At 44.9% G+C, this 12,762-nt stretch overlaps 1 protein-coding gene across 1 annotated transcript in view; it reads left to right on the top strand.

Annotated features, from left to right (window-relative positions):
* skila (SKI-like proto-oncogene a) overlaps positions 1–12,762 on the top strand; it is an 86,287-nt gene that overhangs the window by 71,121 nt on the left and 2,404 nt on the right. The window contains exons 6-8 of the mRNA XM_061920817.1: positions 3,583–3,908; positions 8,533–8,763; positions 11,310–12,762. The exon at positions 11,310–12,762 is cut by the window's right edge and continues 2,404 nt beyond it. Coding sequence (XP_061776801.1) covers positions 3,583–3,908; positions 8,533–8,763; positions 11,310–11,573 — 821 coding nt within the window. The 3' untranslated portion in view covers positions 11,574–12,762. The remainder of the gene's footprint in view (positions 1–3,582; positions 3,909–8,532; positions 8,764–11,309) is intronic.

Genomic DNA, 12,762 nt, shown 5'->3' with positions numbered 1-12,762 from the left:
CTACATTCATTGTGGTCTACATAACATGGTGCAAAATATGCATACCGTATTTCCTTGAATTGCCGCCGGGGCGCTAATTAATTTAAAACCTCTTCTCACTCCGGCACTTACCAAAGGCATGCGGTAAAGGCAAGCATGCGATAAATATTTTAAAACCTCTTCTCACTCCGGTACTTACCAAAGGCATGCGGTCAATTTAGGCCTGCGCTTATAAATTTGAGTGTGATGTAAGGATACCAGCATGAAAAGCACATTTAATTAAAAAAACGTTATTATGGTCTTACATTTACTTATAAATGAAGTCCATGCGCAGCTCCTTCTGATCAAAAGCATCGATAACTTGTTTATAGAAGTCTTCCGTATCTTTCTTCAGTTCTAAAAGTCTCTCTGTCTCGATGTAGATCTTCTTTTATTACCTCCTGCTTCGATTGAGAGTCCAGTTTAGAAAACTTTTATTTTAGATATGTAATCCTCCATGTTAAAAGTGCAAGCGAGAGGAAAAAATAAACGGTCGCTGCTTGTTGTCACTTCTTCTGCAGCCGAGTAGTCGCAAGAAGGATCACTAGCGCCCTCTACCACCAGGAGGCGGGAGTCATTTAATGACTCATATTTGACACACGCAGCTACGGTATATTACTAAAACATAGCTGCTTACTGTTCTTTTTAACATATTCAATAGCTTGGACCTTAAATCCTACTGAATAGCTCTTAATCTTCTTCCCTTTATGCGATTTCAAATGATTGAAATCAGCCTCCTCCAATTTGAAAATGATGACAGGTGAAGTGTCACTCGTGACGTGACGAGTTTGACCCGGCGGGAATTCTAGGCATATGCTTATTATTTGGCGAAACGAGTTTGACCCGGTGGAAATTCTAGACATGCGCTAATAAAAATAATATTTTGCAAAACGAGTTTGACCCGGCATTAATCCTGAGCCGGCGGTAATGCTAAGCATGCGCTAATTATTTTGCTAAACGAGTTTGACCCGGCAGTAATTCTAGGCAGGCGCATACTATATACCCGGCGGCAAAATATTTAGTTTTACGGAGATATTTTCATGCCATTTTTTTTCCTCTTTTAAAATGGTTCGTTTTAAGAGGCGGAATTGATAAATACACCCCTTCATCCTGAGTCTGCATTCTCCCCACCCGGCTGAAATGTTTTGTAGTTTTTTTTAGCTTTTTTTTGCTTCTATTGTGCACTTTGGCCATCGATGACCACCGCCAGCCGTCTGTTTGGAGTGACTTTCACCACAACACGACATCCCAGATGATATAGAGCAGGGGTCACCAACCTTTTTGAAACCAAGAGCTACTTCTTGGGTACTGATTAATGCGAAGGGCTACCAGTTTGATACACACTTAAATAAATTGTATTTCTGTCTGTCATTCCGTCGTACATTTTTTTTCCTTTTACGGAAGGTTTTTTGTAGAGAATAAATGATGAAAAAAAGACTTAATTGAACGGTTTAAAAGAGGAGAAAACACGAAAAAAATTAAAATTAAACTTTGAAAGATAGTTTATCTTCAATTTCAACTCTTTAAAAATCAAAATTCTACCGAAAAAAAGAAGAGAAAAACTAGCTAATTCAAATATTTTTTTAAAAATTAAAAAAAAGAATTTAAGGAACATCATTAGTAATTTTTCCTGATTAAGATTAATTTTAGAATTTTGATGACATGTTTTAAATAAGTTCAAATCCAATCTGCACTTTGTTAGAATATATAACAAATTGGACCAAGCTATATTTCTAACAAAAACAAATCATTATTTTTTCTAGATTTTCCTGAACAAAAATTTTAAAAGAAATTCAAAATACTTTGAAATAAGATTTAAATTAGATTCTACAGATTTTCTAGATTTGCCAGAATATATTTTTTTAATTTTAATTATAAGTTTGAAGAAATACTTCACAAATATTCTTCGTCGAAAAAATAGAAGCTAAAATGATGTCTCCTCCAGCATGTATTCCTGGTGTCTCCTCCAGCATGTATCCCTGGTGTCTCCTCCAGCATGTATCCCTGGTGTCTCCTCCAGCATGTATTCCTGGTGTCTCCTCCAGCATGTATTCCTGGTGTCTCCTCCAGCATGTATTCCTGGTGTCTCCTCCAGCATGTATCCCTGGTGTCTCCTCCAGCATGTATTCCTGGTGTCTCCTCCAGCATGTATTCCTGGTGTCTCCTCCAGCATGTATCCCTGGTGTCTCCTCCAGCATGTATCCCTGGTGTCTCCTCCAGCATGTATCCCTGGTGTCTCCTCCAGCATGTATCCCTGGTGTCTCCTCCAGCATGTATTCCTGGTGTCTCCTCCAGCATGTATCCCTGGTGTCTCCTCTAGCGTGTGTTCCTGGTGTCTCCTCCAGCATGTATCCCTGGTGTCTCCTCCAGCATGTATTCCTGGTGTCTCCTCCAGCATATTCCTGGTGTCTCCTCTAGCATGTATTCCTGGTGTCTCCTCCAGCATGTATCCCTGGCGTCTCCTCCAGCATGTATCCCTGGTGTCTCCTCCAGCGTGTATTCCTGGTGTCTTCTCCAGGATGTATTCCTGGTGTCTCCTCCAGCATGTATCCCTGGTGTCTCCTCCAGCATGTATCCCTGGTGTCTCCTCCAGCATGTATCCCTGGTGTCTCCTCCAGCATGTATCCCTGGTGTCTCCTCCAGCATGTATTCCTGGTGTCTCCTCCAGCATGTATCCCTGGTGTCTCCTCCAGCATGTATTCCTGGTGTCTCCTCCAGCATATTCCTGGTGTCTCCTCTAGCATGTATTCCTGGTGTCTCCTCCAGCATGTATCCCTGGCGTCTCCTCCAGCATGTATCCCTGGTGTCTCCTCCAGCGTGTATTCCTGGTGTCTTCTCCAGGATGTATTCCTGGTGTCTCCTCCAGCATGTATCCCTGGTGTCTCCTCCAGCATGTATCCCTGGTGTCTCCTCCAGCATGTATCCCTGGTGTCTCCTCCAGCATGTATCCCTGGTGTCTCCTCCAGCATGTATTCCTAGTGTCTCCTCCAGCATGTATTCCTGGTGTCTCCTCCAGCATGTATTCCTGGTGTCTCCTCCAGCATGTATTCCTGGTGTCTCCTCCAGCATGTATCCCTGGCATCTCCTCTCCCTTTTTTTTGCATTCATTCATTCTGCTTCTCCACCTCCCCCGCAGTCTGCTGTCACTTTTTCTTCCCCGTCGGCTCCCTCGCCTCAGCGCTCTCCTCTCCGTCTACACCTTCCGCTATTTCTGTTCGTCCCACTGATCCGGTTTATTTTTGTATTCCGCGTGCGAGCATGTGCCGGGTAGTATGCAGGTGCCAGGTGTGCTGTTTCCAGTCAAAATAAAGCGAGCAAACTGCAAAATCCCTTTCATTAGAAGCCATGCTATGTCTTCATTAATGAACAGCTATCCAGTCACGGGGTGTTTCATTCGTGGGCGAGTGTTTGTGTCACTACATAAAGCTGTTAACTTTTTTTTTTTTTTTGCACGTAGGCGAGAGTGCGCACCAGCTTGGCTCGCGTTTTCTGCCGTACAACCGCCTCCTCTCTGCTCTTTATTTTATTTTTTCTAACTTCGTCCTTCACCCTGCCGTCCCTCAGATCTTCACGCGTCGCCTCCCCTCACCGCTGCCAAGGAGGCCAAATCCCAACATGCCACCGCCGCCTCGGCCGGCGAACAAGAATGCCAAGCCCAGGCAGTTTCCATGGAGACCGGCAGCCTGAGCGGCAAGATAGCCGCTCACGCCCCCACTCCTCCTCCTCCCCCTCCCACGTCGCCGCCGGTAACGGGGGAGGACACGGGCTGCGGCGGAAGCGCGGCGGTGGAGGACGACAAGGACAGGATCGTGGTGGAGATCATGCAGATGTACAGCAGGCAGCAGGAGAAGCTCAACTCCACCCTGCACAAGCAGCTGCAGCTGGAAATGGTGAGACAGCAACAAGAGAAACCCTTCAAAATACACCAAATGTTTACCTTTTTCTTTATTAAACATTCCACGCTCAATATACAAGTTAAATGTCCCCTAGTGATTCATACACAAGACTGTGTTGACTTCCGTAGAAAATGTCTACAAAAGACTTGTGCTCTCGAGGTTTATACAGTCTCGGGCAAAAGTTTACATACACTTGTAAAGAACATGATGTCATGTTCTCACTGGATCGGTTCGCAGCCGAGTGTGAAGCGACCGGAATGACAATCAGCACCTCCAAGTCCGAGTCCATGGTTCTCGCCCGGAAAAGGGTGGAATGCCATCTCCGGTTGGGGAGGAGACACTGCCCCAAGTGGAGGAGTTCAAGTACCTAGGAGTCTTGTTCACGAGTGAGGGAAGAATGGATGGTGAGATCGACAGGCGGATTGGTGCGGCGTCTTCAGTAATGCGGACGTTGTACCGATCCGTTGTGGTGAAGAAGGAGCTGAGCCGGAAGGCAAAGCTCTCAATTTACCGATCGATCTACGTTCCCATCCTCACCTATGGTCATGAGCTTTGGGTCATGACCGAAAGGATAAGATCACGGGTACAATCGGCCCAAATGAGTTTGGGTCTCTCTTTTGGGGCGGCATAGCTCGGTTGGTAGAGTGGCCGTGCCAGCAACTTGAGGGTTGCAGGTTCGATTCCCGCTTCCGCCATCCTAGTCACTGCCGTTGTGTCCTTGGGCAAGACACTTTACCCACCTGCTCCCAGTGCCACCCACACTGGTTTAAATGTAACTTAGATATTGGGTTTCACTCTGTAAAGCGCTTTGAGTCACTAGAGAAAAGCGCTATATAAATGTAATTCACTTCACAATTCACTCCCTTAGAGATAGGGTGAGAAGCTCTGCCATCCGGGAGGAACTCAAAGTAAAGCCACTGCTCCTCCACATGGAGAGGAACCAGATGAGGTGGTTCGGGCATCTGGTCAGGATGCCGCCCGAACGCCTCCCTAGGGAGGTGTTTAGGGCACGTCCAACCGGTAGGAGGCCACGGGGAAGACCCAGGACACGTTGGGAAGACTATGTCTCCCGGCTGGCCTGGGAACGCTTCGGGATCCCCCTGGAAGAGCTAGACGAAGTGGCTGGGGAGAGGGAAGTCTGGGTTTCCCTGCTTAGGTTGTTGCCCCCGCGACCCGACCTCGGATAAGCGGAGGAAGATGGATGGATGGATGGATGATGTCATGGCTGTCTTGAGTTTCCAATCAACTCTTATTTTTTTGTGATGTAGTGATTGGAGCACATACTTGTTGCTCACAAAAAACATTCATGAAGTTTGCTTCTTTTATGAATTTATTATGACTACTGAAAATGTGCCGGGTCAAAAGTATACGTACAGCAATGTTAATATTTGCTTACATGTGCCTTGGCAAGTTTCACTGCAATAAGGCGCTTTTGGTAGCCATCCACAAGCTTCTGCTTCAATTTTTGGTGCAGTTCAGTTAAATGTGTTGGTTTTTCTTCCGTAGAAAATGTCTACAAAAGACTTGTGTTCTCGAGGTTTATACAGTCTCGGTCAAAAGTGTACATATTGGTGACGGTGGCAGAGAAGAGGACTGTTGACAAACTAGTGAGCATCCTGGATGATGCCAGTCACCCTCTGCATAGTGTTATCAGTAGCCAGAGGAGCCTGTTCAGTGCTAGACTGCTTCATCCCAAGTGCAGGACTAATAGACTCAAAAACTCCTTTGTCCCACACGCCATTAGACTGTACAACTCCTCTCTGGGGCGGGGCGCGGGGGGTACTAGGATGACAGGGGATGCAAAACAATAACAGTGTAATACGGCGGTTTAGCTCGGTTGGTAGAGTGGCCGTGCCAGCAACTTGAGGGTTGCAGGTTCGATTCCCGCTTCCGCCATCCTAGTCAATGCCGTTGTGTCCTTGGGCAAGACACTTTACCCACCTGCTCCCAGTGCCACCCACACTGCTTTAAATGTATCTTTCACTATGTAAAAGCGCTTTGAGTCACTAGAGAGAGATTATAGATCAGTCAAAGTCTATAGAAACATTTTAGTGATGACTGACAACGTGATGTCATTAATAATGATTACTGTTCCTTTTTTGTCTTTTTACAAACGCGGGTCTTATATCCAGAATCGTTTTACATTCAGGTCAGTTGCGTTTTTGCTGATGAAACAAATTGTTAAGAATGTGCTAGAAAGCGCACTTTGGCCAGAATGTGGCTCCGTGTTTTCTTATGGATCAGGCAGAAGCTCACTCTAGAGCAGGGGTGTCAAGCTCAAATACAAAGTGGGCCAAAATGTAAAAGTGAAGGAAGCCGCGGGCCAAGGTTGAACAAATTAACCTTTTAATAGGGACCCAAACAAGTTTTACATTGAATATTGAACAAGCAAGGCTTATATAACTTTATAGTGACATGCAAAATCCAGTTTCAAATAATACTAATAATAATTGAAAAATATCAATGGCATATTAGATAAAATTATAGTAAAAATTGAATGCCTCTTTTCTATTTGCAGCCCTCTGAGGTAAAGATCAAAATAAACTTTTTCAACAGGCTAATAATACATTTGAAAATAAAATAATAATGAATGAATAAAACATTAAAGCCTTGAAGTAGCAAGAGAAAGTGCATGAATAAAACGGTAATTATGGCTCAGTTTACTACACTGATTTGCTATAACACTGAATATGGAACAAGCAACGCGTATATAACTTAATAGTGCAAAATCAACTTTCAAAAAACTAACGAAAAAACATCAATGGTATATTAAAAACATTTTTTATAAAAAAAAAATTAATGCCTCTTTTCTATTTGCAGCCTTCTGAGGTAAATATCAACATTAACTTTTTCCACAGGCTAATACATTTGAAAATAAAATTGTTGTTTTGTTGGTAGCGGGATGTGTATTTTGTAGTGTCCCGGAAGAGTTAGTGCTGTGTGTTTGTCATTCTTGTTTGGTGTGGGTTCACAGTGTGGCGCATATTTGTAACAGTGTTAAATTTGTTTACACGGCCACCCTCAGCGTGACCTGTATGGCTGGTGACCAAGTATGCATTGCATTCACTTCTGTGTGTGTGAAAAGCCGCATATATTACGTGACTAGGCCAGCACGCTGTTTGTAAGAAGGAAAAGCGGACGTGATGACAGGTTGTAGAGGACGCTAAAGGCACGCCCCCAATGTTGTTGTCTGGGTGGAAATCGGGAGAAATTCGGGAGAATGGTTGCCCGGGAGATTTTCGAGAGGGGCACTGAAAAAATGGGAGTGTCCCGGGAAAATTGGGAGGGGTGGGAAGTATGAGTATTAGTGATGAATGCGGTGTTAGAACGGCACCGACGCTGTATGATACCGGCGGGCCAGCTCTAATGTTAATTTGATACAGCCTCAAGGGCCAAATTATGTTACACGGCGGGCCAGAGTTTGACACACATGCTCTAGAGCAGGGGTGCCCACACTTTTTCTGCAGGCGAGCTACTTTTCAATTGACCAACTCGAGGGGATCTACCTCATTTATATGTATCATTTATATTTATTTATTTATGAAAGAGACATTTTTGTAAACAAGTTAAATGTGTTTAATGATAATACAAGCATGTGTAACACATAATGTCTTTCTTTCACGAAGACAAGAATATAAGTTGGTGTATTACCTGATTCTGATGACTTGCATTGATTGGAATCAGACAGTAATGATAACGCCCACGTTTTCAAATGGAGGAGAAAAAAAGTTGTCCTTTCTGTACAATACCACATGAAAGTGGTTGGTTTTTGGCATCTAATTCATCCAGCTTCCATACACTTTACAAGAAAAACATTGGCGGCAAATTCCGTAGCTTGCTTGATTGACATTCACGGCACCCGAGGGTCTTGTGAGATGACGCTGGCTGCTGCCAGTTCATTATTATGAAAAAATGACAGAGACGAAGGCGAGAAACACTTTTTATTTCAACAGACTTTCGCGCCGTCCCTTCCGTCAAAACTCTAAAGGCCGACTGCACAATTCCTATCTTCACAATAAAAGCCCTGCTTCATGCAGCCTGCGCTAACAAAATAAGAGTCTCGGAAAGCTGGCGTGCACAAGTGATGTGCACGCCAGCTTTCTGAGGGATCGCTTGTGCACGCCAGTTTTCCGAGACTCTGTATTTAGTTAGCGCAGGCAGCATGAAGCAGGGCTTTTATTGTGAAGATAGGAAATGTGCAGTCGGCCTTTAGAGTTTTGACGGAAGGTACGGCGCGAGAGTCTGTTGAAATAAAAAGTGTTTCTCGCCTTCCTCTCGGTCATATTTTCATAATAATGATCTTGCAGCAGCCAGCGTCATCTCACAAGACCCTCCGGTACCGTGAATGTCATTTAAGTGACGTCTTGGTGAAGATTGATGATCACTCATTTTTAGGTCTATTTTTTTTTTAAGCCTGGCTGGAGATCGACTGACACACCCCCCGCGGTCGACTGGTAGCTCGCGATCGACGTAATGGGCACCCCTGCACTAGAGTCATGTTACATATTGAATAGTAATGATGCCAATCTTCTAGCAGGGCAGCCCAAATTTTCCCCTAAGGCTCACATTGTGTCCTCAGCATTTTTTTGACTGACCCCCCCATCCGTATGTCTACCAGGAGCTGGAGGCCCTGCGTGGCGGCGAGGCGGTGAGGCTACGCGAGCTCAGCGCCGAGCAGCGAGAACTCCGCACCGAGCTGGAGGCGGTGCACAGCGAGCAGGCGCGCCAGCTCGGTCGGGCGCGCCAGGAGCAGCTGGAGCTGGAGGCGCGTCTGGAGCAACTGCGGCAGCAGGCGTGCGCCTGCGAGCCGGCTTTCCAGCGCCAGCAGGAGGCGCACTACGCCGCACAGGTACCCCTCACCACCGAGCTTACCTGCTCACGCCAAGCATTAACATCTAACTTGTACTCTTCCACTCCTGACAAATACAGGTCAAATGCTGTCAAAATGTTGCCGGTATGATTGTTTTTGTGACTTGATCACAACATGGTAGCACTGCACTTAAAATTGACCGTTAGTGTGATTAACAGTTTCTCTTAAAACACACACTGTAACTTCAGGCGGTTTTGCCAAACTCCACAAAATCTAGAACACCTTTAAGGGCTACTGAAAGCCACTACTAGCGACCACGCAGTCTGATAGTTTATATATCAATGATGAAATATTAACATTGCAACACATGCCAATACGGCCAGTTTCGTTTACTAAAGTGCAATTTTAAATTTCGCGCGGAAGTATCATGCTAAAACGTCGCAGTATGATGACGCGTGACGTCACGCATTGTAGAGGACATTTTGTTCCAGCACAGTTCCCAGCTATAAGTCGTCTGTTTTCATCGCATAATTCCACAGTATTCTGGACATCTCTGTCGCTGAATCTTTTGCAATTTGTTCAATGAATAATGGAGACGTCAAAGAAGAAAGCTGTAGGTGGGAAGCGGTGTATTGTGGCCGCCTTTAGCAACAGAAACGCAGCCGGTGTTTCATTGTTTACATTACCGAAAGATGACGGTCAAGCTTTACTATGGAACATAGATGTCAAGTGAACACGGTTGGATTGGACCACACACACAAAGTACAGTGTATTATGCGGTGATCATTTCGAAAGACCGTGTTTCGAAGAGGGTCCCTTGTGAAGGGCGGTGATAGGCTTCGCCACCGCCCGTAGACTGGTGCTGAAGAAAGGTGCGGGCCGACCTTCAGGTTGTACAGATACAACCATATAATCTCACTAAAACACTAGTAACACAATAAGCTGATAAGGGATTTTTCAGAATTATCCTAGTAAATGTGTCTAACATCTGAATCGCTCTTACTGCCCTCGTCTTTTTTATTTATTTTATATATATATATTTTTTTTTAGTCCTTCACTCTCACTTTCCTCATCCACGAATCTTTCATCTTCGCTCAAATTAATAGGGAAATCGACGCTTTCTCGGTCCGAATCGCTCTCGCAGCTGGTGGCCATGATTGTAAACAATGTTCAGATGTGAGGAGCTCCACAACCCGTGACGTCACACGCACATCGTCTGCTACTTCCGGTACAGGCAAGGCTTTTTTATTAGCGACCAAAAGTTGCGAACTTTATCGTCGATGTTCTCTACTAAATCCTTTCAGCAAAAATATGGCAATATCGCGAAATGATCAAGTATTCCGCCCGATTGTAGCTGAGATAGGCGCCAGCGCCCCCCGCGACCCCAAAAGGGAATAAGCGGTAGAAAATGGATGGATGGATGGACACATAGAATGGACCTGCTATCCCCGTTTAAATAAAAAAATCTCATTTCAGTAGGCCTTTAACATCTAATTATACTCTTGCACTCCTGACAAAAACAGGTAAAATGCTGTCAAAATGTTGTTGTGTTATTGTTTTTCAAACTTCTTCACAACATGGTGGTGCTGCGCTTGAAATTGACCATTAGTGTGATTAACCCTTTCTCTTAAAACACGCACCGTAACTTCAGGCAGTTTTACCGAAACTCCACAAAATCTTACACAGTCAAGGTTGGTTGAAAAACGTCTTTATTTAAGGGCCGTTAAGTAAAGAGGGTTAAAAAAGCGTGTCCGCCATCAGGTCAAACATTTATACAGCAATATGTTTGGAGGAGGTTTTTTGATTGATTGATTGATTGATTGATTGATTGATACTTTTATTAGTAGATTGCACAGTTCAGTACATATTCCGTACAATTGACCACTAAATGGTAACACCCGAATAAGTTTTTCAACTTGTTTAAGTCGGTGTCCACGTTAATCAATTCATGGTAAAAGGTGGAGAAAAGGTGAGGTCTTTAATCCCAGGAACACCAGGCCTACCGTCAAGCATGGTGGTGGTAGTATTATGCTCTATGCCGCAATACACCGCTTCCCACCTACAGCTTTCTTCTTTGACGTCTCCATTATTCATTGAAAAAAATTGCAAAATATTCGGCAACACAGGTGTCCAGAATACTGTGGAATTATGCGATAAAAAGAGAAGACTTTTAGCTGGGAACGATGCTGGAACAAAATGTCCTCTACAATGCGTGACGTCACGCGCACGCGTCATCATACCGCGACGTTTTAGCATGATAGATAGTACTTTATTGATTCCTTCAGGAGAGTTCCTTCAGGAAAATTAAAGATACTTCCGCGCGAAATTTAAAATTACAATTTAGTAAACTAAAGAGGTCGTATTGGCATGTGTTGCAATGTTAATATTTCATCATTGATATATAAACTATCAGACTGCGTGGTCGGTAGTAGTGGCTTTCAGTCGGCCTTTAACTTGAGTCAGCTTATCTTTAATGCTTCTAAAGGGCTTATTGGCATTTTTGGGAACATCATATGTCTCTTTCATCTAAAATGTACTAACATTCCACATTCAAATCCTCTCTCCGTGTTCCTCTTTCTCCGCAGCTGTCGGAGCTGCGTCAGAGGCTGGAGCGGGCCGAGGCCGACCGGCAGGAGCTGCAGGCGGAGCTGCGGCGGGAGCGGCAGGCGCGGCAAGACCTGGAGCGCACCATCGGCCAGCTCAAGCAGCAGATGGTCCAGTCCGGCAGCCCCTCCCCTCCTCTCACCCCTTCCACCGGACCCCCGAACGCCCACTCCCCGGCCTCCTCCTCCTCGTCCTCCGCCTCCCCCTCCTCCTTCCCGGAGGCCCCGGCGGCGGGCCCAAAGTAACTGACCCTCCTTCCTCTCCTCCACCTTGAGGCATAAAGAGAGGTTTGCTTTTATTTGTTTTTTTCTTCTTGTGCTCCTCACCTCATATTATTATTATTATTATTATTATCATCCTCTCAACAAACAGTATTTGAAGATATTTTGTTCAGCATGATTTTAATTTATATCTTTTAATGGGCACAACCACCGCTGAGAACCAGCTCACTTCTTCTTCGTACGCGGCACACAGAGTCAAGGACCTTTACTCTTTCTATAAAAAAAAAAAATATATATATATATATATATATAAAACTGCCTCATGTGAATAAGCCAACGGTGAAACAGGCATTACTCCTCAAGGTCGCCAGCGAGACTCGACGCCCACCCTCGTCAACAATGAGGCCCCTTCCCACTTTTAGGCCAGACAAGAAACACTGTGCTCCACTTCATCACTGCGCCCCTAACCCTTCCACCAGCCACCTCCCCCGCTCGTCATCCCACGCGAGGGTCATCGAGGAACGACCTGACAACGGTTTAGTTTGAGATGTTTTCGGGTTCCCCCAGACTTTCCCCCCGTATTCTCCTCGGTTTGACCGACGGCACAAGCAAAGAGGGGGCACCGGCGGGCACATGTCAAACCTTTTTATTGTGTGCCATCAGAATCGAGGCAGCTTTTGGTGTGGAACTGCACATGAGCGCCCCCTCCCTCCCCCTCCCCCTCCCCAAACTGTCACGGCACGTCCCAGTTTAGCATGTTGTCCATCCAGCTACAGAAAGACTTTTTATTCATGTTGCCAGGCGGGAAAGTGCTTTTTATTGCCTCGAAAGATACCTATATGCCCGTGTGTGTGTGTGTGTGTGTGTGCGCGTGTGTGTGTAAATAATGGTTGAAATGAAACACGTTGAGGCTTTTAAACTTTATATGCATCTCTTGGGGGGAACATGCAAATGAATAAGACATTCCACTGTGCTCCATCTCTCCTTCAAAAACGCCTATTTTTTTTTTTTTTTTGAAGAAGTCATCCAAGGCGCCAAGACGTGTTCCACGGACAACAACAAAAAAAGAGAGAAACCTTTAATAATAATATCGATGATGAAAGAAGAAAATAAGTGAAGATTTATATTGACTCTTGTTGTAAATAGACTAGGAATCATTAATATATGAAGTGTAATCTTTGTGAAGGTTGCATCAACTGGACCAGACACACAA

Source organism: Nerophis ophidion, linkage group LG14 (genome assembly GCF_033978795.1).
Source record: "Nerophis ophidion isolate RoL-2023_Sa linkage group LG14, RoL_Noph_v1.0, whole genome shotgun sequence".
Classification (NCBI taxonomy): Eukaryota; Metazoa; Chordata; class Actinopteri; order Syngnathiformes; family Syngnathidae; genus Nerophis; species Nerophis ophidion.
Note: the sequence above shows the minus strand (reverse complement) of the source record. Positions and strands in the feature narration are given on the sequence as shown.